The sequence below is a fragment of the Sinocyclocheilus anshuiensis genome, unplaced genomic scaffold (assembly GCF_001515605.1).
Source record: "Sinocyclocheilus anshuiensis isolate Anshui unplaced genomic scaffold, SAMN03320099.WGS_v1.1 scaffold167, whole genome shotgun sequence".
NCBI lineage: Eukaryota > Metazoa > Chordata > Actinopteri > Cypriniformes > Cyprinidae > Sinocyclocheilus > Sinocyclocheilus anshuiensis.
In genome coordinates this window covers 1,063,498-1,085,456 of record NW_015552552.1, presented here as the reverse complement: position 1 = coordinate 1,085,456, position 21,959 = coordinate 1,063,498, and the positions used below count along the sequence as shown (strand labels likewise).

The 21,959-nt window shown below is 37.7% G+C and overlaps 1 protein-coding gene and 1 long non-coding RNA gene across 3 annotated transcripts; one reads left to right on the top strand and one right to left on the bottom strand.

Annotated features, from left to right (window-relative positions):
* Window positions 1–5,349: 5,349 nt before the first annotated feature.
* LOC107664506 (uncharacterized) lies at window positions 5,350–7,597 on the bottom strand. The gene is made up of 3 exons (XR_001631463.1): window positions 7,436–7,597; window positions 6,600–6,702; window positions 5,350–5,492 (listed from the first exon to the last, which is right to left on the bottom strand). It is a non-coding gene; the product is annotated as an uncharacterized LOC107664506 (long non-coding RNA).
* Window positions 7,598–8,323: 726 nt separating this feature from the next.
* otx2b (orthodenticle homeobox 2b) lies at window positions 8,324–13,203 on the top strand. Of its 2 annotated transcripts, none has more exons than XM_016455093.1 (4): window positions 8,324–8,417; window positions 10,256–10,489; window positions 11,157–11,308; window positions 11,545–13,203. In XM_016455093.1, exons 2-4 carry the CDS (start codon window positions 10,393–10,395, stop codon window positions 12,163–12,165), a joined length of 870 nt encoding a protein of 289 aa, XP_016310579.1. In that variant the 5' UTR covers window positions 8,324–8,417; window positions 10,256–10,392; the 3' UTR covers window positions 12,166–13,203. The 2 variants fall into 2 exon arrangements, with proteins under 2 accessions (XP_016310579.1, XP_016310578.1); XM_016455092.1 differs by lacking the exon at window positions 8,324–8,417 and adding an exon at window positions 8,430–8,615.
* The last annotated feature ends 8,756 nt before the right edge of the window (window positions 13,204–21,959 follow it).

Genomic DNA, 21,959 nt, shown 5'->3' with positions numbered 1-21,959 from the left:
AGGAGGAAAAACAGCTACATTTTATTCAGAGGCCCAATCTGAGCACAAATATGTGATTTGGTGCCGTTTCTGACGTTTATATGACCAAAAATTTAAATTCTGGTAACTTGTAATGTGAACGAGTGAGATTTTTATGAAGTACAGTGCAGCAGGCAATTTTGCATAAAATTCATATAAATATTAATTGTCACTATATCTTCCAATAATATGTTTTAATAAGATGCTTTGATAAATGCTAAATCACCCAAAGCTCTGTAGTTTTTATTGTGGGGGGCAAAACATATAATTCAGTGCAATACAATGATGATTGAGAGAAACGTTACTCAATAGCCTGTTGTATCGTATTTGTAACTCACATGACTTTTCTAAATGATGTATGCCTTACTTGCTTCGCTCCAATAAGTGTTCATATTGTTGAAATATTATAACAATATTACTTTTTGGTAAAGGCCTTCTCATATATACATATGATACAGCTGGCTTAAGACTTCATTTGGACTTGTCAATTCGTGTGCCAAAAAGATCTAAAAGTTGAAGTTAGTAAGTAATAACAAGTTCCACTAAAGAGTATTCTGACAGACATCCTGTCACATGCACCACGCTAAACACGTCAGGCACAATGTGCTGAGCTTATGGAGTGATCAGTCAGTCCCTCACACTACAGAGGTTGCTCTGATGGGGCGAATCAGTTTGGGCTTGAGCCATACAGTTGGGGGGTTGGAAGTAGGGGGGTTTGTTGGCAAGGTGAGGTTGTGAGGCTCCAGTTGGTCCACTGGAGGCTGGCTGACTGATGGGCAGAGGGGGGGACATAGCCAGTCTGGCCTGGGCAAGGAGGAGAGGCTGGTGGGAATGGCGGAGGGGTGCTGGACCATGGCCCAGAGTGGTGACTGCCTGTCTGTCCAGGCGCTGGGCCACTCCAGCCTGCTCCCCCAGGCTCCTAACCCTGAGTGGGCATTTCAAAGGGATATGCCTGCCCTCTCTCTTTCAATCACACTTTTGCCCTTGCTCTCTCTCCCTCCTTTCCCTTGCTCCTTCTCCGTCTGCAACTTGTTCGCTCTTCTTACCACTCTTGAGTATCTGGCCGCTCTATCAGTCATTTAAAATGACATTCATTTCCATGTAATTGATTCGCCAATCACAAATGGCACATGCGGTATTAATATGTCCTACTGCACTTTGTTGGTCTTTTCCTGTGCAGTAACCTTCCCGATCTGTTTGATTTCGACCCATTCATCAGACTCTGACCAATCGCACTGTGGGGCATAAAGCTAGAAAGAGAGAAGTGTAGAAGGGAGAGGAGGAGGGATGGAGTTGTACCGCTACACTGGACCCATCTGCCCGATGTCTTCCCCTGCTGCGGAGCATGATGTTGCTCCATGACTCGATGGCTCCACCATGGTGCTGACCATTATGCTGCTGCTTTATTGAACTGTGCCCCAGAAGCTCCACAGCAGAGACCACATTGATTTCAGAGCAACTGAGCTGCATTTGTAGATGTCATTTTATATGTTTATGACTCCATATGAGTTGCATTAGGTTTTGAGAATCATGGTAAAATTATACCACATATCATAGACACCCACAAGGTCTATCCCAAATATGTTTATTACACAAAATCCAGTATAGTTTAATGAAAAAAAATAAGTGTTTTTTTTTTATTAAAAGAAGATAAGATTGTTTTATAGTTTGATTGCATTATATTAAAAAAATAGTTGAATATGTTGTATAAGGGCATGACTATTATTTTAATTTTTTTCCCCCTTTTCTTCATTGCTCGGTAAATAAATAAATAAAATATAAATATACAATTGCACAAAGATTTGGAAGATTTTTTAATGTAATTTACTGTCTTGGTTGCAATATCAGCATGATATTGTTTCATTAAATATACTCATTAGGTCACACTTTATTTTAAGATCCAATTCTCACTATTAACTAAGAAATTTGCCTCACTAAACTCCTAATTTGCTGATTATTAACAGTTAGTAATGTAGTTGTTAAGTTTCGGAATCTAAAATATGGTCATGTGCTTTATATGTACTGATAAACAGCCAATATTCTAGTAATATCCATGCTAGTTAATAGTGAGAATTGGTCCTTAAAATAAAGTGTTACTCTTCATTATGTCACTATAAAGATTTTTTAGGATGATTTGTACATTTTAATGGCATTTTACATTATCATTCCGAGAAGTTTGATAGACTTGTAATGATGTTTCTTATTTGTCTGTAAGTCTAAACAAATACTAAAAGCATTGCAAATTCAAAGCATCACTTAGTCTAAGCCAAAAATTTGCAATTCCAAAGAAATAATTTACCTTAAAATGATTCGTTTGCATTCTAGCTTTCAAGAGAAACGCTCATTCTGCAAATGACATTAAAGCGACAGTAAATACATCAGGCTGCAATTGATTTGACCGCTCTATTTTTCTATTGAGCTTCTGTCAGTTCCTGAGCTTGATTTTACCTCTCTATTTTTCTATTGAGCTTCTGTCAGTTCCTGAGCTACCTATCCACCACCTCCCCTGCCAGCAATTAATGTGACTCCTCCACACCCTCTGTCCGCTCCTCGTCTCCCACCTGGCATTTTCCGGGCAGTAGGTCTAGTGAAATTCCTGCATCCCTATTGCCAGCCGCAAGGCGGTAACCACTGGGGTTTCTGAGAGTGTTCCCACCCCCAGCACACACACACATAGCCTGTCCTGTCCCAGTCTGCAACTCTGGCAGACTCTGAAAAAAAAAAAAAAAAAACAGCTGCCAGCCTGTGGCTGGAAGGGTAGCTGACTACAGGCTGGAGCCAGGACAAGAACATGGCAGGAACGTGATGAGAACGTAATGGAAACATCCAACTGACAGAATTATGAGAGTCCCAACAGACAGCCTCCACTTTTCCAAAAGAGATATAAACAGTTACGAGACACAGACACTAGAAAAGAAAAGAAAAGAAAAGAAAAGAAAAGAAAAGTGTAAGATTTCCAGAGGAAGATTAAAAAATATATTTGCATAAAACGTAAAGAAAACCTTTTGTGCAAGAGCATTAAAAATAGAAAAGGGGAGAGAGATGCGTGTGAACTGGCAGTGTATAAGACAGCAAGACGGTACAATTTGGAGTCTGAGTATTGGTGTATGAACAAGAGTGCCAGAATGTCACTCAAAACAAAGTGGGGTTTGGATGGGGCACAAGCAAGGAATGCTCACCCCATATGGGGGCTCGTCCTCGACTCACATGCCTTTCAAACTGGGTGCAGGGTTAATTATATCACATAATTAAAGACTCAATAATGTTAGCGTGCGTATTTGAGGATGGGTGCTCACAATTTGGCTTGGGGACAAAATAACACAAATAATTGTTATATCACTTCTTAAAGGGATAGATCACCCAAGAGTGAAAATTCTGTCTTTTACTCACCCTTGTGTCATTCCAAACCTGAATGATTTTCTTTCTTTTGCAGATATTTTGAAAAATGTTTCCACTGTTTGTGCCCATACAGAGAAAATCAGGGGGGTCGGAAAACAACGTTAGAAATATTTTCCAAAATATCTTCCATAGAAGAACATAAGTAATATCATGAGGGTGAGTAAATGATGACAATTTTCCTTTTTGAGCGTTAACTATCCCTTTATTTTTAGACTTTACTTCTGTCACAAACCCATAATTAGCCAACGTTTGTATTGAAAGTTTCAATAAGAGATTATTTTAATGTATATCTTATGATCATTGACCCTTTCAGGTCCATGTTACTGGTGTTTGAGTCTAAAAGTGATGCATAAACAGACACACCTTTACCTGGAAGGCAAGATAGAAAGGAAAAAATGGCCACAATCATAAATTGCCATTGCTTGTGCCTGTTTGGTGAATTTATTACGGGGATTTCACAGCCAACCTCACAAAAGAACATTTCCTAAATGTGATCTTAGGGCCTTGCAGACTACAAGAAAGACATGAATAAATCTGAATAAATCCGACCCTCTCTGTTCCTGTGCCTTTGAACTCTGAGAGAGGCGAGAGAAGTGAAGCCCACACTGCAGGGCAGGTTCCACCGTACACCTCATGCCATTTTTGCTTTTCTCAACTAGATGCATGTAATATTGAGTCTTATCATTATTCGTTTGGAAAAGTGAATTTGACACAATTGCATTGCAAGTTCTTTGAAGATCTGAGTTCGTAGATCTTTCACCAAGTTCACCTTGAGGGACTTTGTATTGTGTGTGTGTGTGTGTGTGTGTGTGTGTGTGTGTGTGTGTGTGTGTGTGTGTGTGAAAGTGAGAGAGCAAGAGCGTAGAGAGAAAAGCATGTTTATGCATGACTGAAAGAACGTTTAGTGTCCCCTTGTGTGTACTTGTTTGTCCGTGTCAGTATGGTGGAGGGCTTACTTTGCCTTATATTGATGACTTGAAGGGAAGATTCAGTTTTAATTGAATCCATTTGTTTGCTGCTTGGCCCCTGTGTAAACAGCAGACAAACAATTACAGTAGTGATTAATAACCGTTAAATATTTTCAGAAGATACTAAATGCATCATGCATATGCACAGAATTCTGTCTTGGTTTTGTGCCTTTTTCTGCTCTAGTTGGAGGTTTTAAAGTGTGTTTATGTTCAACAAAATAACTTAAAATGTCTATTTTATTGAAAATAAATTAGTATGCAAATGTTTTAAACACAATTATACATAGACTTACTAAAAAATGTGGTGCTGTACAATATTGTTGTAGTGTGAGTATAACTGTACTAAGAAATTTTAATGTTCTCTCTCTCTCTTCACTTTCTTTTTATCCCCAGTCTGTTTCTATATGTAGATCGCTGTAACCTTGGTGATCTCTTGAAATGTACTGTGCAATCATCCTCCGTTTCTCCCCACCCTTCCAATCTGACATCCTTATTTTCTCGGACCGTGACGCGTAACATTTAACCCCATTTAAGTTTGCTGTACCTTACGGGAAGATGTGGCACACGGGAAATTATGGATGTCAATAAAGATCAAACGAGCTCTTTTATTCATAGTAATTACTTTGTGCAAATATACCTTCACGTTCAAGTGTTCCTCTCATCAAAAATGACTGTTATCGCATTTAAACACTATCACAATTATATCAAATCAGAGAAACATTTGGGAGAATATTAAGGCAAGTTCATTTGTAATGTATCACGCTAAATTATGTCAGTTCAGCCATGTCTAGGGTTTTAACCTAATCTCTAAAGTCAGAACCTTATAAAGAAAAAAAATCACAATATACGTACCACCAGAAGATACAGTCAAGTCAAAAATTAATTTAAATGAATCAACAAAGTCCTTTTTTATCAGTCCAACAATTTCAGAGTAAGTGCAACACGGTGTCATAAGCCACTAAAGATGTTCTAATCTTCAGTTGTTAATAAAACTGTGAAGAAACTGATCCTTTCCTACTGTGCTCCTCCAAACATTCACATAAGATAACATCAGATGATGTCCACTTTGCATTTGCCCACCATGCAGTGCTTGCAAAACATTTGGACCTGCAGGGGAGACAGAAAGAGAGATTAGTACTTTAATGATTTTTTTAATTATTTTTTTAGTAGTAGTAGTAGTAGTAGTAGTAATAGTAGTAATGGATATTGTTATAAATAATAAAATAACATAGCTATTATATTTTATGTCATTTAAATATTTATTTAGACATTATTACTGTAGAATATATTTGTAGACTATATTGTTTGACTATATTAGACTGTATTTTTCTTTGTCTATTTTAATGGGGGTAGGTAATTATCAATGCAATATTCAGTCACTTAAAAAAAAATAGAACGTCGTAATAATATACTAGATACTGTTACATGCTCAGCATTAGAACCCAAATAAACGTTTAATATTGCAACTCGCCATTCAACCAAAGTGGAGATTAAAGGGAAGGGTGTAATTTACTGGGATTGCGCTGTTGTGGCCACAGGCGCGAACAGGCATTGCTCTTTTTCACTTTGACGAACCACAATTCCTTTAAAGATGAGAGTTCCCTCCGGACGAGGGGCGTTTAGAATTTGATAAATAATTTAGCAGTTTAAACAGCGAGAGGCAACGCTGGGCGAGATCCCAGCGATAAAGGCACGCGGGATGATGGTGGATGAAACATCGTTTATTTATCATAGCTGTGACTTGCGTGTTACTAAAGAAATTACACAGCGCGTTAATATCATGTGAAACACACGCTCCTGAATTCTACCGTCTAAAAACCTGCAGATATTAACTTTTCAAGTGTTTTTAGTTCCCGATCAGTTTTAAATCTTAACTGAAAAGCTGCAAAACGACATAATTTGTCCATGTTTTTTATGTTGATTATTTAGATGTTTTCGCAGTCCTGCAAGCACAGTTATCATTTTGGTTCATCCTTTACATGTAGCGACCCGCGGTTTTGTTTTGTTTTGTTTTTTGTTTCCCCCAAAATGTCATACTTGAGCTCAGGCGAATGAGTTCAGCGAAGAAACGGCCATTTGCGTTGAAAGATTCATTTTTCATTCACTTTCGAACACAAAGAACTCCAAAAACGCTTGAAGTGAAAGACATTGTTTATAGATTTTCAAAACAGTACGTGGCAGGTGGATGTGGGGAAATATTAACAGGTAAATCACCAGGATAATGGTGGCTGTCATCGTCTCCAGGGCATTCCACAATAGCAGGTGCACAACTGAAGCTTTCCATCCTGTCTTGAAGTGTAAAAGTTTTTTTCGGCATCTGTAACCCAAAGACTCGATTAATGGGACGCCATTCATAGATCTATATATAATATAAAATAACCTATTATAGGCCTATATTCTACTTTTTTTTAGATAGATCAGATTCTAACTGGAATTACACAATAGGAACTTTTTATTAGTCATGTTTTTAAATTGTCTTTGCGTTTACGTTCTCAAAACGGCATCATCCAATGCAAGTAAAATAAAAGGATGAATAAACTCAAATCTCATTGATAAAATACAGCCATCATGACATATCTATTATTAATATTATTATTAGTTGTTGTTGTTTGTATTATTTATTAATAGGGTAGTAAACAGGAAAATACCTAATCTTAAAAAATAATAATATTAATAATAAAAATTTAAATAATAAAAAAAAAACATTTGCTATAGTTTATGCTTCAATAATATCAAACAAAAAAAAATGTTGTGTTTAAACAGAAAAAGAATTAGAACGTACTGATCCTTATGACTGATCCTATGGATTGGAAATTCTAGTTTGCCATAATAAGAATTAAATCTGATGGTAATGACAAACAACAACAACAATAGTAGTAGTAGCAGTGATGATGATAATACTAGTAATTCTAATAATAGGTAGAATATATTCATAAATTATTTTATTTAGAAAAAGTTGCATTTCATTTAAACATACCTGAGCTTGGATTCAATTAAACAAAAAGAAACATGCGTTAAATAACAATGATCTTTGTTCATATGTTGCTCACCGTTGTTCATTTGTCCGTGCATGGCGAGTCACCCGGGCGCTTGTCAGGTTCTCCTCTTCTCAGGATATCCTAAAATGTATAGACTTAAAGCTGTTATGATACAGTCGGCTTTCCTCCCACACAGAAGAATCCCGATAGAAATGTCTCGAAGTGGATATTGGCAACATGTTGTTTTCAACATTTTTTAACAAGGTTCCTAATTCACCTCCTCTTGCGCTTCTCCACACTGGTTTCACGTGTATTCTACATGTCTTATAAAAGGCCCTAATCTAGCCCCATGGCAATGCGATGCACTCATCTCTTGATACATTTGGGTATATCAGCTTGAGCACTTGCAGTTTGTGCGTCATGTGGACGAGAGGACAGTTTTAAGGAATTAAGTCCCCGTAAATCCCTCCAGCTACGCAACAGAAATGCAAGAGGTCTGCGTGGATTCAAGCGTCCGTATTCAACATTTGTTTTCTCCAATTTAACCTCGCTGTTATATTATACGAATTATAAATATAAGTATATAAGTCTGCTGTTTTCACTCGAGATTATATAAATTATACTATTGTTTCCTTTGCAACTTTTTTAAGTGGTAAGAATAGGCTACAAATTAGCGCACGCTCACAAAGGGCCACCGCAGAACAAAAAAAAACTCATTTCAAACAGATCAATCATACAAATATATAAGAGCATTGTTTTTTAAGATAGGAGTGTAAAAAAAAAAGCATTTCTTTCCACTTTATTCATAACACTATGAGTTAATGTTACAACATAAAATGACATTCCTTTGATTCTCAGAGATGAGAATGTGCTCCGCTAGGGCCTCGCTCTCATTGGCTGGAGAGTTTGCATCAAAAAGTAGCTGCCGACATTTGTTTCCCTGCAAAGGGCCCTGCGAGAGAAACAGACTCCAGTCCAGAGCTCTTCATTGGCCAGCGTGCTGTACAAATCAGACTCCAGCAACTTCAACCCCGAAGAGCAGCGAATCATAACCGTATGTGCTTTAATCTCTCTAAACCATTTTATTCATTCTTCGCGTTTAGCTGTAGAGGCTTCATCATAACTCATTTGCTTCACGGTTTGATGAAAAGGATTTTATCTTGATGTCTTCGATATTTTTGTAACCATTTAGACGTAGATTCGCTATTGGACACAAAACTTTAACGGACTTCGAATTGAATCCAGTTATTCAGTAAGTGGCCCGCCTTATGTAGTCGTGTGCAATATATTTTTCTGTATTAAGATTTTGCGAACAATGTTGTTATTATTTTTTTATTATTAATTATAGCTTGTATTTTGAGAAAACCAACGCGGTCCTTAAAAAGAACAAATATTTATCGATATTTACTTATACACATCTTGACTTGTGGTAGTGCACTGTTTCACATTTTTTATTTTTAAAATGTAATTTAAATCAACGTTTACTACCTGATTGGTTTTCTGGCTCATTTTAACCGTTCGGGTGTAAACCGATAAAACAATGTGCGAACAACGAGCGACATAATTCGGCACACTGCTCTTATTTCTGATGAGAATATGAAGAGAAATAAAAAAGGAGTAGCCTATAACATGCATTTTATAGCTATTGCGTATAGTCTCAGTACTTTTTTATTTCAATAGTTTGTTCTGTATCGTGTCAGAGACTGTATGTGTGTGCGAGCGCGCACGTGTGTGATTTTTATTGTAGTCATGCACAGAATCAATGAGGCCAAACGTTCAGCTGAAGAGGTAGCGTCCAGTAATTAGGGGAGTGCGTGCCACACGGATTATCTCGTTAATTTATCAACAACAACATTTATCATAATTAATTCTTGGATGAGGTAATTACTATTGAGCGGCTGCGCAACTGGTAGACGACGACTGTTTTAAGTGACAGATTGAGGGGCGAAACCGTTGGATTAAAAAAAAAACTTTTTTTGCATAATAAGGCTGAAGTTTTTGTTTAATAATTTCATCATGTATTCAGACAGGATTGTGATTTGGATGATGCTGAACTTCGGTGAATTTGGAGTTTTGTTTGATGACACAATAGTCTATTATAAGAAACTTTTTTTCTTTCATTTGGGCCCAAAAAAATGTATTGGCTAATCTGTTCGTTTGAGTCAAATTATTTTTAAATTCTAATAGTATCTAAACTAATAAAATGAACTAATAACTCTACGCCAACAATCTATCTAGCAACAAAATATTTAATGGAGCATCAAAAATATTAAAGCTGATATATTGTTATACTCTTTTCAACATAAATCAGAATTAACATGTAATTTCTGAAAAATACTAAAGCACGTAATTTTAAGTTTATAGCCTACTCTTTTTACTGATATGAGTGGGGAAAGAAGGTGGTTACTTTTGTCATTGTTACTTTTGTCCCTCGCCAATGGAGCTTTTGTTATCAGCATTAGTTATCAGGCTAACAGTGGTCTTTGTTTCCACCAATAGCTCCCAATCAATGCTCTTATGCCTGAGACAATTAGCCGGGTTCCTATGCAAATTGTGTTTCGGGCTTGTGTGCACATTTGAACGACTGAGTTTGGTCTTTGTGTAGACTTGTTGCAATTAATAGATGTTACTTTTTGGGGTTGGTGGGGAGAGGGGAGGAAGGGGAGGGACGGGGGGCGTTTGTCAAGATGAGCTTCGTTCATCTCATGAGGACAGCTGGAGGTCTGGAGCGGCTTTAAGAGCTCGTTGCTGTGTGGACGTGGTTTATTCGCCTATAAGTCAACGCAGCTAGAGGAACCCTGTTTATATCTAATGATAGATGTTGAAACAACAACCTCCGTCGTCGCAATTAAGTGAACGCCTCTGTTTATCTTTGTCGTTTTTTGAAAACAGGGTTTTTGGTTTCACCTCAACCGCTGAAGACGTTAACAAGCCAGAAGCAGAAATAAGGCTAAGAAAAGAATAAAGGGGCCGGTGTACAGCTTTCCACATTTTCTTCAACTTTAACCCCCCCCACAACCATCTTTAGCATGATGTCGTATCTCAAGCAACCACCTTACACGGTCAACGGGCTAAGTTTAACTACCTCCGGTATGGACCTTCTGCACCCTTCCGTTGGATACCCAGGTGAGAGACAGGCTTCCGAATTATTAAGCATTTTATGTAAAAGATGCTTGGAATGTACGCACACAACGATATTGAGATGTTTTTTCAATATCCATTTATGGATTCAAGAATATGTAGTTACACTTTTTCCCGTATACGTGCTTAAATGTAAATAGTAGGCCTGGCTATTTGATTTATATGCTTTCTAGTCTCATAATTACACTTCCACTCGAAGCTTCTAGAGATGCAGGTTATTATTCAGCGGTTATGTGTAGCTGATGCATAATTAAATTGTAGAGTTATGAGGTAGTTATGAATTTTGAAGAAGTTCACAACCTTTTTGAAATCCACAATCTCACACAATACAATTTATATGCCTTGTAAATCGTAAGAATTTAAAAACACGCCAGTTGGTGAATTAAAATAAAAATGCATCTATTATTCTGACATAGTAGGCCTATGTTGTTTTTATTGCACCAATGATTCCATATCAAACGAGGAAAAGTTTCAAATGTTTTACTAAATAATAAAACAAATCACGTCAAACATTTTAGATATATTGATATTTTATAGGCCTAGTAATATTTGGAATCATACATTAATGTTTATAACCCGCTTTTAAAATAAATCTATGCATGAAAGCTTTTCGGATGGACAATCTTGTGATGCATTTGTTTATTTAAAACAGCGACTCCTCGAAAGCAGAGGCGGGAAAGGACAACATTTACTAGAGCGCAACTAGATATTCTGGAGGCTTTATTCGCGAAAACGCGCTACCCGGATATTTTCATGCGAGAGGAGGTGGCCTTGAAAATCAACTTACCGGAGTCCCGTGTACAGGTACGTATCATTCAAGTCATGCAAGAGTGTCTTAATTTAAAAATGAAACCATCTAAAATCCGTAGACATCTTTATGACCCGAGAGGCGCACTATAATACTAAAATATCTATAATAATGTTTGTTGTTTCTCATTTTGCACAAAGACAGAACAAAGATAATTATACAGCGCTACACCACAATTTAAATTGGTTCACACCGTAAATATTAATAAACCCTGTTTTTTTTATCACGTCAGGTTTGGTTCAAAAACCGAAGGGCAAAGTGTCGCCAGCAGCAGCAGCAACAACAAAACGGAGGCCAGAACAAGGTGCGACCTGCCAAAAAGAAGAGCTCTCCAGCGCGGGAGGCCAGTTCTGAGAGCGGGGCGAGTGGCCAGTTCACCCCGCCCTCCAGCACTTCAGTCCCGGCCATCTCCACCACAACCGCGCCGGTGTCCATTTGGAGCCCGGCCTCCATCTCCCCGCTGTCAGACCCACTCTCTACCTCCTCCTCCTGCATGCAGCGATCCTACCCCATGACCTATACTCAAGCGTCTGGATACAGCCAGGGCTACGCTGGTTCCACATCCTACTTTGGGGGCATGGACTGCGGCTCTTACTTGACGCCCATGCACCATCAGCTGACCGGGCCAGGATCCACTTTGAGCCCCATGAGCAGCAACGCTGTCACCAGTCACCTGAACCAGTCTTCCGCGTCCCTCCCCACGCAAGGTTACGGTGCCTCGGGGCTCGGCTTCAACTCCACCGCGGATTGCTTGGATTATAAGGACCAAGCGTCCTCGTGGAAACTGAACTTTAATGCTGACTGCTTGGATTACAAAGATCAGACTTCCTCCTGGAAATTCCAGGTGTTGTGAAACTAACGAAACGTCTGCCATTCTGTCTAGTCAACACACTAAAAGACCATAAAATAAACCTTGTAGACCTCCCATCCTTCCGAAAACAGAAGTGTTCCGTGACACGCGAACTCTCCGAGATGGATGGGTTGCATTGTGCCCGACAGCGCTTTTGAAGTTCGTCTTTGACATGAAATATCTATTTGAGCTACATGCACCCCTCGTGGCCTGCAAAGTAGTATTTGAAGGGTCGTGAATGCGTATAAACATAGGCCATTTGACCACAACCTGTTGTTTAAGGTACAGGGAATCTGAGTGAATTTGTAATAATTTAGGTCAAAGCCACGGAACAAATCCTTACACAAGAAAAGAGGAGAAAAAAACTACACGGCAAAAGGAGCCAATCTTTTGGTTAAGTGCTTGGAATGGGCAGGCTTTCTCTAAGCCTCTTACAGCACGCCGACCTATTTCAATGTTGGCAAGACGAGAGACACTTCCATCAGGAGGATGATAGAGAGGATGTGTGCGAGTGCGTGTGTACGTGTGCGTGCGAGTGTGTGTGTGCGCTGAACGCCCCCATGGCGACCTGGATGCACTACTTTATTTAAGAAAAGGTGTTTATAAGGAATCAATATGTAGTTTTTAAAAGACAATCAATGTGTGTCTTATATAAATGGTACATTTGTGTTTTTTTTTTTTATCTGTGCTAGCCTTCGAAACTGTGATCTGTTGTAACTGTATGCAATTTGTGAGCTCTGTCGCATCTGCGAAGACTCGGCTGTGATTTTAATAGATTTTTTTCTTTAAGGAAACACGATGGTAAATAATACTAGTCACATGATTACTATTGGATTAATTTCAAGAGACAAACGATCTCGAAAATACAGGGACTCGAGAGAATGTGTAAGAAAGGAACTGTCTGTCCCCGTTCATTGATCTCCATTGGTCATAACTGATATACCACCCACGTGGATCTTAAACTTGTCTGGAGTGGTAATGTGGTCCCGCCACAGAAATATTAATAAACAATTTCAAATCTGACACCATATTTAAAGTTATTACGTCTGGACGAGTTATTAAAATTTATTATGAATTGTATGTGTGTGTTTGTGTTTTAATAGGTTAGCTGAAATAGCTTGGAATGCAAAAGTTAATACAAAGTTCGGCGGCCCGATTTATGAGAAGAAAGAAAATAGACGGCTAACCAAACCACCAAATTGTAATCGATTTTCTTGTGCGACAAGGATGATGTATCAAGAAACAGTTGGCAAATGGCGTGTACGTTAAACTATTTTATCTGTTCATTTATCATGTGGACGGGCTATTTAAAAGCGCTCTAAATGTGAGTTATTTTATTTATTAACTTCATCCCAATTTAATAAAAAAATGAAATGGTGTCCATTTCCTTTGGAGGAAAGAAAAGAGGAAATCCCGTGCATATCCACATAAATATTAATAGCGTTGTCCTGGTTGACTGATTTACAAGAAATTGCCTACCTCAACTCAACATTGTATTCCAATCAATTTTTAATAAAATGTGCGTCAACATGTGGCTTATAAAGGGATAGGCTTTGATAGGCTAAGGTACAGGCCCACTCAGACCTTAAATTAAAGGTTAAACTTGAAAAGCACTGGCTTGTATGCGTCTTGTAATTTGGCTATTAAACATCGGGACACTTAAAGTAAAAGTATCTTTGCAACTTCAAGGCGTGAGCAAATTTTAATTATTTCTCATTTTCCCCGCCGGGTTTCCGGCCCTTTCGTTTTAAGAGACATGGCACCAGGAATGTGCGGCTTGGGAAAGTCGCGCTAATCCGCGCCTCAAAAACCAGTTAATCCCAATATTTCACTGGCGGGGTTTCTTTCGGGCAGAGGGCAATTCAAACGTAACTCAAAGCCTTCTTTAAAGACCGCCTTTTCTGAATGCAGAACAGCACCATTTTGGTCTGTATTGCAACAACGGATGGCATTTCACAATAGAAAAGTGTGTGTGTGTGTGTATATATATATATATATATATATATATATATATATATATATGCATGCCGTGACAATTCTACAGACGTTAAAACAATACTGCTGTGTTGAATTATCATGACGCGAATTCAGGAAAAAAAGAAAACAATTACATTAAAAATCAACATACAGTAAATAAACACACAAAAAAATTTAATTAAAGAGGCAAACAATAAAGTAAAAATTCAATACTTTAATTTCACATTTGATTTAGCCAGTTGAGGACAAAGCTAACACCCCGGAGTCCTCTGTGACTGAATGGAAAACTTTCACAAAGAGTCCCCTCGGTAAAGGAGGGGTAGAGAGCGAACTGAGGACTTTACCGTCGGGTCCTGAAATAATTCTATTGTAAGAGCACGACTTGAGCGACATCTCATAATTACACTATTTCACTTGGAGGCAGGGAGTCAGAATCGAATCTTTGAATTCTTCCATCATAATTGCGAGCAGTGGAACATTCAATTATGGTCCTTGACATTGCCAAATAATCTTTTCATTCACATCCCTCACTATAAAGACAATTTAAAGAATGGTGCGAAATTATCAGAACATTTGTAGGAAACCTAAACCGTTTCCAAATGAATTTGGAACGAAATGAAGCTTACTAAATTATACTGTATGCTAGAAATTTGTTCAATCATTTATTTTTTATTTATTTGTATTTTATTTTATATTTTTTTACACAGGCTGTCAAACGGCGAGATGAACGTAAAAAAACGGGAAAATGTATGCAGTCGAGGCGTTATACACAACACTGTATAAAGCTGTGACAAGTTAGACAAATAAAATAAGCACTAAACAGCGATAAAACGAAGAAAACAAGTAGGTAGCTCAACTTCAAGTTCAGTAACACTATTTAAAACACTCCGCGTAAAAATGGCTACATGAAATAACGTCGCCTGAAATCAGTCCGAATGACTGAATATCTGACCGAGCTTGTAAACTCTTCGTTAGGAAAAGCATTCTTTACAAATTTTGAAAGGATTAAAAAAAAATGTATTCATTCATTATTCAAATACTACTTGAACTAGGCTATAATCTATTTTTGTAGAAAATGCATTGAAGCAGCTCCATTTTCATACTAACTCTGAAGCCTCAGTTAAGAGAAATCGACTGTTTATTTACATTAATGTTCTTCGTCTATAACGATTAGAAACCGTTATTTTTTCTCTCTGGACCACCAAGGAGTACAATGACTACGCTGTCCAGGTGTTTTTTTTTTTTTTCAAAAATAAATAAATAAAACAACTGATGATTTTGACTTCTAAAATGACCTTGACCGAACCTAGAATCCAGTAGCCTATATATTTTGCTTGTCGCTTGTTAGTGTTGTTTAAAATGTATAAGATGCACCGTCCAAGACAGTCCAAGAACACAGAATGTTCTCATAACAGCTTAGAATATATCTGAATAATCTCTAGAGCTAGGCCTATTGCCTAAAATAAAACTTCCTTGAAGTTAGGAGATTACGATGTTATTGGTCAAGTAAACTGACACACAGAGCACAAATAAAATTATGTGAATATTAAGTAATATACGAAATAATATTTCAGCGAGATATAGGTGACACAATTCAAAATTAAAGCACAATATTAATCACGTAAAATGCGCAATGTAAAAATGTAAATGCAAAAACAACTTGGGGAAAAAGAGTGCAACTAGAGAAATATATTTTAGGCCTATTGATAAAGTAATCACTTAAGTTGCTTGCTAATAATGTTTTTAATTAATTTATTTATTAACTAGGCTACAAAAAATATGAAAAATGGGCGAAATCTAAATAAAACTAAATTCACTAAGTACTTTACATCGCTACAGAAATATATATTTTTGTTCTAAAATACTTGAACTCACATAAATCATACCATTGTTTGTGTATCCCTATCATTATATCACATTCTCATACAACGATATGGACTTCGTTTATCGTAATAAAACACATCCTAATTCTAATCGCCATTTTCATCCAACCGTCATGTATGTAAACCTGAAGTGAGAAAATACTTGAGCTAAGTAGGTCAATTACGACAGTTACTGCCATTGTGGAGGACAGACGTGCCAGTTGCAACGACAGTTAATTGAATTTTGAGCTACAGTTACGCGAAACTTGACGCCATTGCCATCCACCCCAACACTCAGGGGGTCAATCCCAAGTCGGGACACTACAGAAATAACTTATATAACAGGTATAAACAGATGCATTGCTCTTTCTCGATTCCTGATTTTTCACTGTAAATAACTCGCCGTTTTAGCTGATGCTCTATAAATACGTCATCATGTATGCTGTCATTTCAGTGTGGCACACGGCTTTCAACTGTACAATACAGCCTTTAAGAATATGAGTTCCTTTAGCCTCTAGAGATGTAGATCAATTAAAATAATACTGAGGGGGGAAAGCATGGATTATATTATTTGGACTAAGTAGGCTATTATCCACATTAATGTAGCGTATAGAAAGTAAAATATGAACATATTTTTCAGTATTAGCCTAATAAATCGGCAATTTACATTTTTGGGTTTTCTTAGCGTTGCATATCACCAGGTGATGATTTAAGGCACACGCTTGCTATGTTCAATAGGCCTATTGCCTAAAATAAAACTTCCTTGAAGTTAGGAGATTACGATGTTATTGGTCAAGTAAACTGACACACAGAGCACAAATAAAATTATGTGAATATTAAGTAATATACGAAATAATATTTCAGCGAGATATAGGTGACACAATTCAAAATTAAAGCACAATATTAATCACGTAAAATGCGCAATGTAAAAATGTAAATGCAAAAACAACTTGGGGAAAAAGAGTGCAACTAGAGAAATATATTTTAGGCCTATTGATAAAGTAATCACTTAAGTTGCTTGCTAATAATGTTTTTAATTAATTTATTTATTAACTAGGCTACAAAAAATATGAAAAATGGGCGAAATCTAAATAAAACTAAATTCACTAAGTACTTTACATCGCTACAGAAATATATATTTTTGTTCTAAAATACTTGAACTCACATAAATCATACCATTGTTTGTGTATCCCTATCATTATATCACATTCTCATACAACGATATGGACTTCGTTTATCGTAATAAAACACATCCTAATTCTAATCGCCATTTTCATCCAACCGTCATGTATGTAAACCTGAAGTGAGAAAATACTTGAGCTAAGTAGGTCAATTACGACAGTTACTGCCATTGTGGAGGACAGACGTGCCAGTTGCAACGACAGTTAATTGAATTTTGAGCTACAGTTACGCGAAACTTGACGCCATTGCCATCCACCCCAACACTCAGGGGGTCAATCCCAAGTCGGGACACTACAGAAATAACTTATATAACAGGTATAAACAGATGCATTGCTCTTTCTCGATTCCTGATTTTTCACTGTAAATAACTCGCCGTTTTAGCTGATGCTCTATAAATACGTCATCATGTATGCTGTCATTTCAGTGTGGCACACGGCTTTCAACTGTACAATACAGCCTTTAAGAATATGAGTTCCTTTAGCCTCTAGAGATGTAGATCAATTAAAATAATACTGAGGGGGGAAAGCATGGATTATATTATTTGGACTAAGTAGGCTATTATCCACATTAATGTAGCGTATAGAAAGTAAAATATGAACATATTTTTCAGTATTAGCCTAATAAATCGGCAATTTACATTTTTGGGTTTTCTTAGCGTTGCATATCACCAGGTGATGATTTAAGGCACACGCTTGCTATGTTCAAGAGTTTGTCTCCCAACAAGAAAATAGCGTGAAAATGCTGCCAAACGTGGAAATGCACGCCAGTTTGTCGGGAAGCTGGAAGTTATTGAACATTTCTGAATTGAATTAAAGAAATGATTATGGCTTTGATAAGCCAGGGTTTCGGAAATATTGATGCTCAACTTCATAGAGATAAGTGAACGTGATGAGAGATAAATACATTTAATGGGATTTCCCGTGATGCTGATCATTTTAAGGGGCTTTGCAGCTATTATTTAGCCTACAGTTGTGCTCCTTTCAAACTTAACAGATGCACGCAGAACAGCATTACAACGACGGACATCAGCGGTGTAAGTGAATATATATATATAGGCTATAATTTAGGCTATATATGCTCTCTCTCTATATATATCGATAGAGACATATTCGTACTGAAGGTAGCAATGAGGAGGAAGAGATTACCACTGTTGATTTCATTTATTTAGAGAAATAAATAAATAAATATGGTCGCATGTTTTCTTGTAAAATCATTGTTGAGAATATGTCTTCTATTCACTGCAATTAGGCCTACATAGGCTGAGCTGTTTTCTGTTAGGCTATGTAAAATTACGCGTATCACATGACGCGCAGAGTGTGGGTCGTTTTAAATGCGTTTTAAATTTTTACCTATATCTTTTTATTCTTCGACAGTGTACAGTGGCTTTGCAACCATACAGCCTATTATTTATTAAATGACACTTATTTTTCTATGATAAACGATAAAAACAATGAGAACGTCTCAATGTAGGCTACGTAAAGGAGGCTTTCGTTAATTTACACACGTTACTTGGTACTTAGATAACGGTATCTTTGGGAAACGTGCCGTAGAGCCAAGCGTGACAATTCTACTGAGTGCTTTGGAAACTCAGCCTATGTTTAAATGTGGACTGTATAGCCTATTTAAAATTTCTGTGCTGGAATATTTATTCGGTCTCTGAAAGTAGTCCGAATAAATATTAGGAGCCAAAGTTGTTTACAGCCTGGCTACAGTATGGTTATAAACCAGTTTCTTCCGTGATGTTTGGAGCGACACACTGTTTATTTACCGATAAACAGGGCGATAAGGAAGCCCACAACTCCTGCACACATGCTACTGACTTTTAACAATGCTGTTACAGTCTGTTTCATATGTGTACAGGCATGCTCTGCCACACAGTAGGATGCTCTCAGGGGTTGTAACTTCGAATTTGGTGTTGTTTTAATAGTGCACAAGTCACTGAAAGATCTGACGCCTTGACGTTCACGAGCAAAACCAAGGGCCTCCATTCTTGCAGAGCGCATCTTTCTTTTTTAATTACGTGCAACGCAGCCCTGAAGTAACATATGGGACGGGCAGACGCCGTTCTAATCCGCACCCCGCGTTGGTCGATGTTAGGCTAAACAATGGGCTCTCTTTAACCATTCACGAGCCAGAGGCTTCTTATGCGCACAGGTTGCCTTGGCGCTTGGGATAGCAAGAGACAGTCATGGTAGTTTACTGGTCTCTCGACCCGTCCAAACTTCAGTGTCTTTAACGCAAACCTGTACGTCATTGGACACACGACGCACGACAGTTTAGCACCCCGAATAACTAGTTGCTTTACCACATCAAACAGCACTAATAATAACAACTGTAGACATAGCCTACTGTAATATGGACATTTATAAATATCATTATGCATTGCATGTGCATAAAAGCTTGTTAGCCAGTAAAGTGAATTATTTGCTGTATTAACCATGCATTTAAGAAATAAAGCTTTTCCCAGATTTACCTTTCAGTTATACATCTACTACCCTTAAATGACTTTGATAAATAATAATGATGACGATAATCAGGCCATCAAGGCTAATCAATGGAGCAGCGGGTTATGTATTCTGTCCTGCTCATTCAGTCTATGCTCACTCTGTGCTTTTTACACTATTTAAGTTTGTGACATCATCAGTGAATCTGATCATCTTGTCAAAGATTAAATTAAAAGGGTTTTGTGCCAGTGATAACAGATTTAGATGTTTTAAAAATGAAGTCTAAAGGGATTGGGTTAAGAGCACCAAAAAGCATGTGATTTTAATTTCTCTGACTGCTTGCATAAATCTGTGGATTTGTGGAGATCTGAAACTGATAATAGTGCTAACAGCCTGACAAGTCTGGATGTCTGGTAATGTGCAGAACCACACACGCGCGCGCACACAGAACAGAACGTTTTAAATTCCTTTAAATTCCTCATTGGAATCATTGATTCAAAATAATCTATTTTTTGCTCAGAAGAAAAATGCAAAGGGTGAAAATGTAATGTTATTCTATCAGTCCCTACAGAAAGTGTGTTGAACTACACTCTGAGCTTAATGGCTAGAACCTCAGACATTGTCATTCCGAGCCTTTGCCTCCTGTATGTTCTTTGATCCTGGTATTAACTACCACCACAGTGCAAGTGAACAAGCGAGATTAAACAGAGCAATATTTGGCCACTTGGAATGGCGGAGGAGAAAGAACTCAAACTAAAATGTATAAGCTGATTATGAAGTCTCAACATATGCTGTGCTGAAACTCTGTGTCATAGTAGCGTCTACTGGTCAAGTTAATACCTATTTAGCTAATGCACACCCATGTTCCGCATTCAGAGTCCATTTAGGCCCCCCTGAGACTAAAGTTGTGGATTACGCTGGATGGCACAGCTACCCAACATCTAGCCTATTTCCTCTGTTAGGCCTGTAGCCCATTAATGAAAAATCTCCTTAAAGGGACAAATGGAAATACTTTCACAGCGGATTATTCAGACTCTAATGGCAATGATTTTAAATGTCCTACATGAACAGACAGCGTAAGAGCAAACTGATAATCCCAAACACGAACAGTCATTCCCAGAACTTGGTCAACAGGAATTTACGATTCATCTAAACTGGCGCAAGTGACATTCATAAATGTCTTTTTAGTTAATTTTATGTAGTGCATGTGGTTTACTACTGCTAACCTGTTGTGCATTTGTTCTTTACGTTTAGTCTTTGTGCTTTACCTTGGCCAGAACTCGTCCTGGTGAGACACTTTGTAGATCTCTACACCGCAAACCCTCTGGGGTCCATCATTAGCCCAATAAAGCAGGTGTATAGAGGAGGTCTTAACAATCATTTACACCTTTCCAATGAGCTCTCGCCTGCTCTTAATCTCTCACAAATAAGGTGCACTTGTTAGAAGACCACTAATTATGGAAACCATGAGATTATTACTTTGAGACTCACCTGGATGGACTGTGCTTGACGCTGAGCCTGTATATTAGTGGAAAAAGACAGGAGAAGGTAGTTTGGATTTGTTATTCTATCAGTCCCTACAGGTCAATTCAGACAGCCTAAATTGCTTTTTATTCATTCAGCAATTATTAGCTAATAAACTATATTCCAGCAAAGCATACTTATTCTTAATAATCACTGGTAACTTAACAGTGCTTAGGATCTGAAATAGGCCCTGTTCACACCGCAGCAGAACACAGTCCTGCATTTGAGTGCTTAAAGCGATAGTTCACCCTAAAATAAAAATCACCTCATGATTTACTCACCCTCAAGCCAGTATATGATGACTTTCTTTTTTCAGACGAATGAGTCAGAGTTACATTTAAAAATGTCCTGGCTCTTCCAAGCTTTATAAAGCAGTGAATGTGGTTTAAGATTTTGAAGTCCAATAAAAGTGCATAAATTCATCGTAAAAAGTGCTCCACATGGGGCTCCAGGAGGTTAATATAGGCCTTCTGAAGCGAATTGATTCATTTTGTAAGAAAAAATATCCATATTTAAAACTTTGTAAATCATAAATCAAATCTAGCTTCCGCTAACTGTCATTCGCATGGTCACGAGAGAGTGGCCTTCCAGCGGATGACGTTGAACGTAGGCGCGGTGATGAACGCGGAAGCGCTGTGGACAGAGCAAAACAAAACACCAGTCACGAATTAGTGAGTACGAAATGAGGATTTGTAAAGACAAATGTCAGTGGATTTCGATGTAAGCCAGGAGGAGACTGGTTTTCCTTTGCTGTAAACAAAATTTGGTTCTCGTGAGACTAGCAGGAATGAACTGCATTCTATAACTC

Coding starts and splice junctions, on each gene's coding strand:
- otx2b (XM_016455093.1), top strand. CDS start 10,393: ATGATGTCGTATCTCAAGCAACCACCTTACACGGTCAACGGGCTAAGT. Junction 10,490..11,156: donor CCCTTCCGTTGGATACCCAG/GTGAGAGACAGG, acceptor TATTTAAAACAG/CGACTCCTCGAAAGCAGAGG. Junction 11,309..11,544: donor TACCGGAGTCCCGTGTACAG/GTACGTATCATT, acceptor TTATCACGTCAG/GTTTGGTTCAAAAACCGAAG.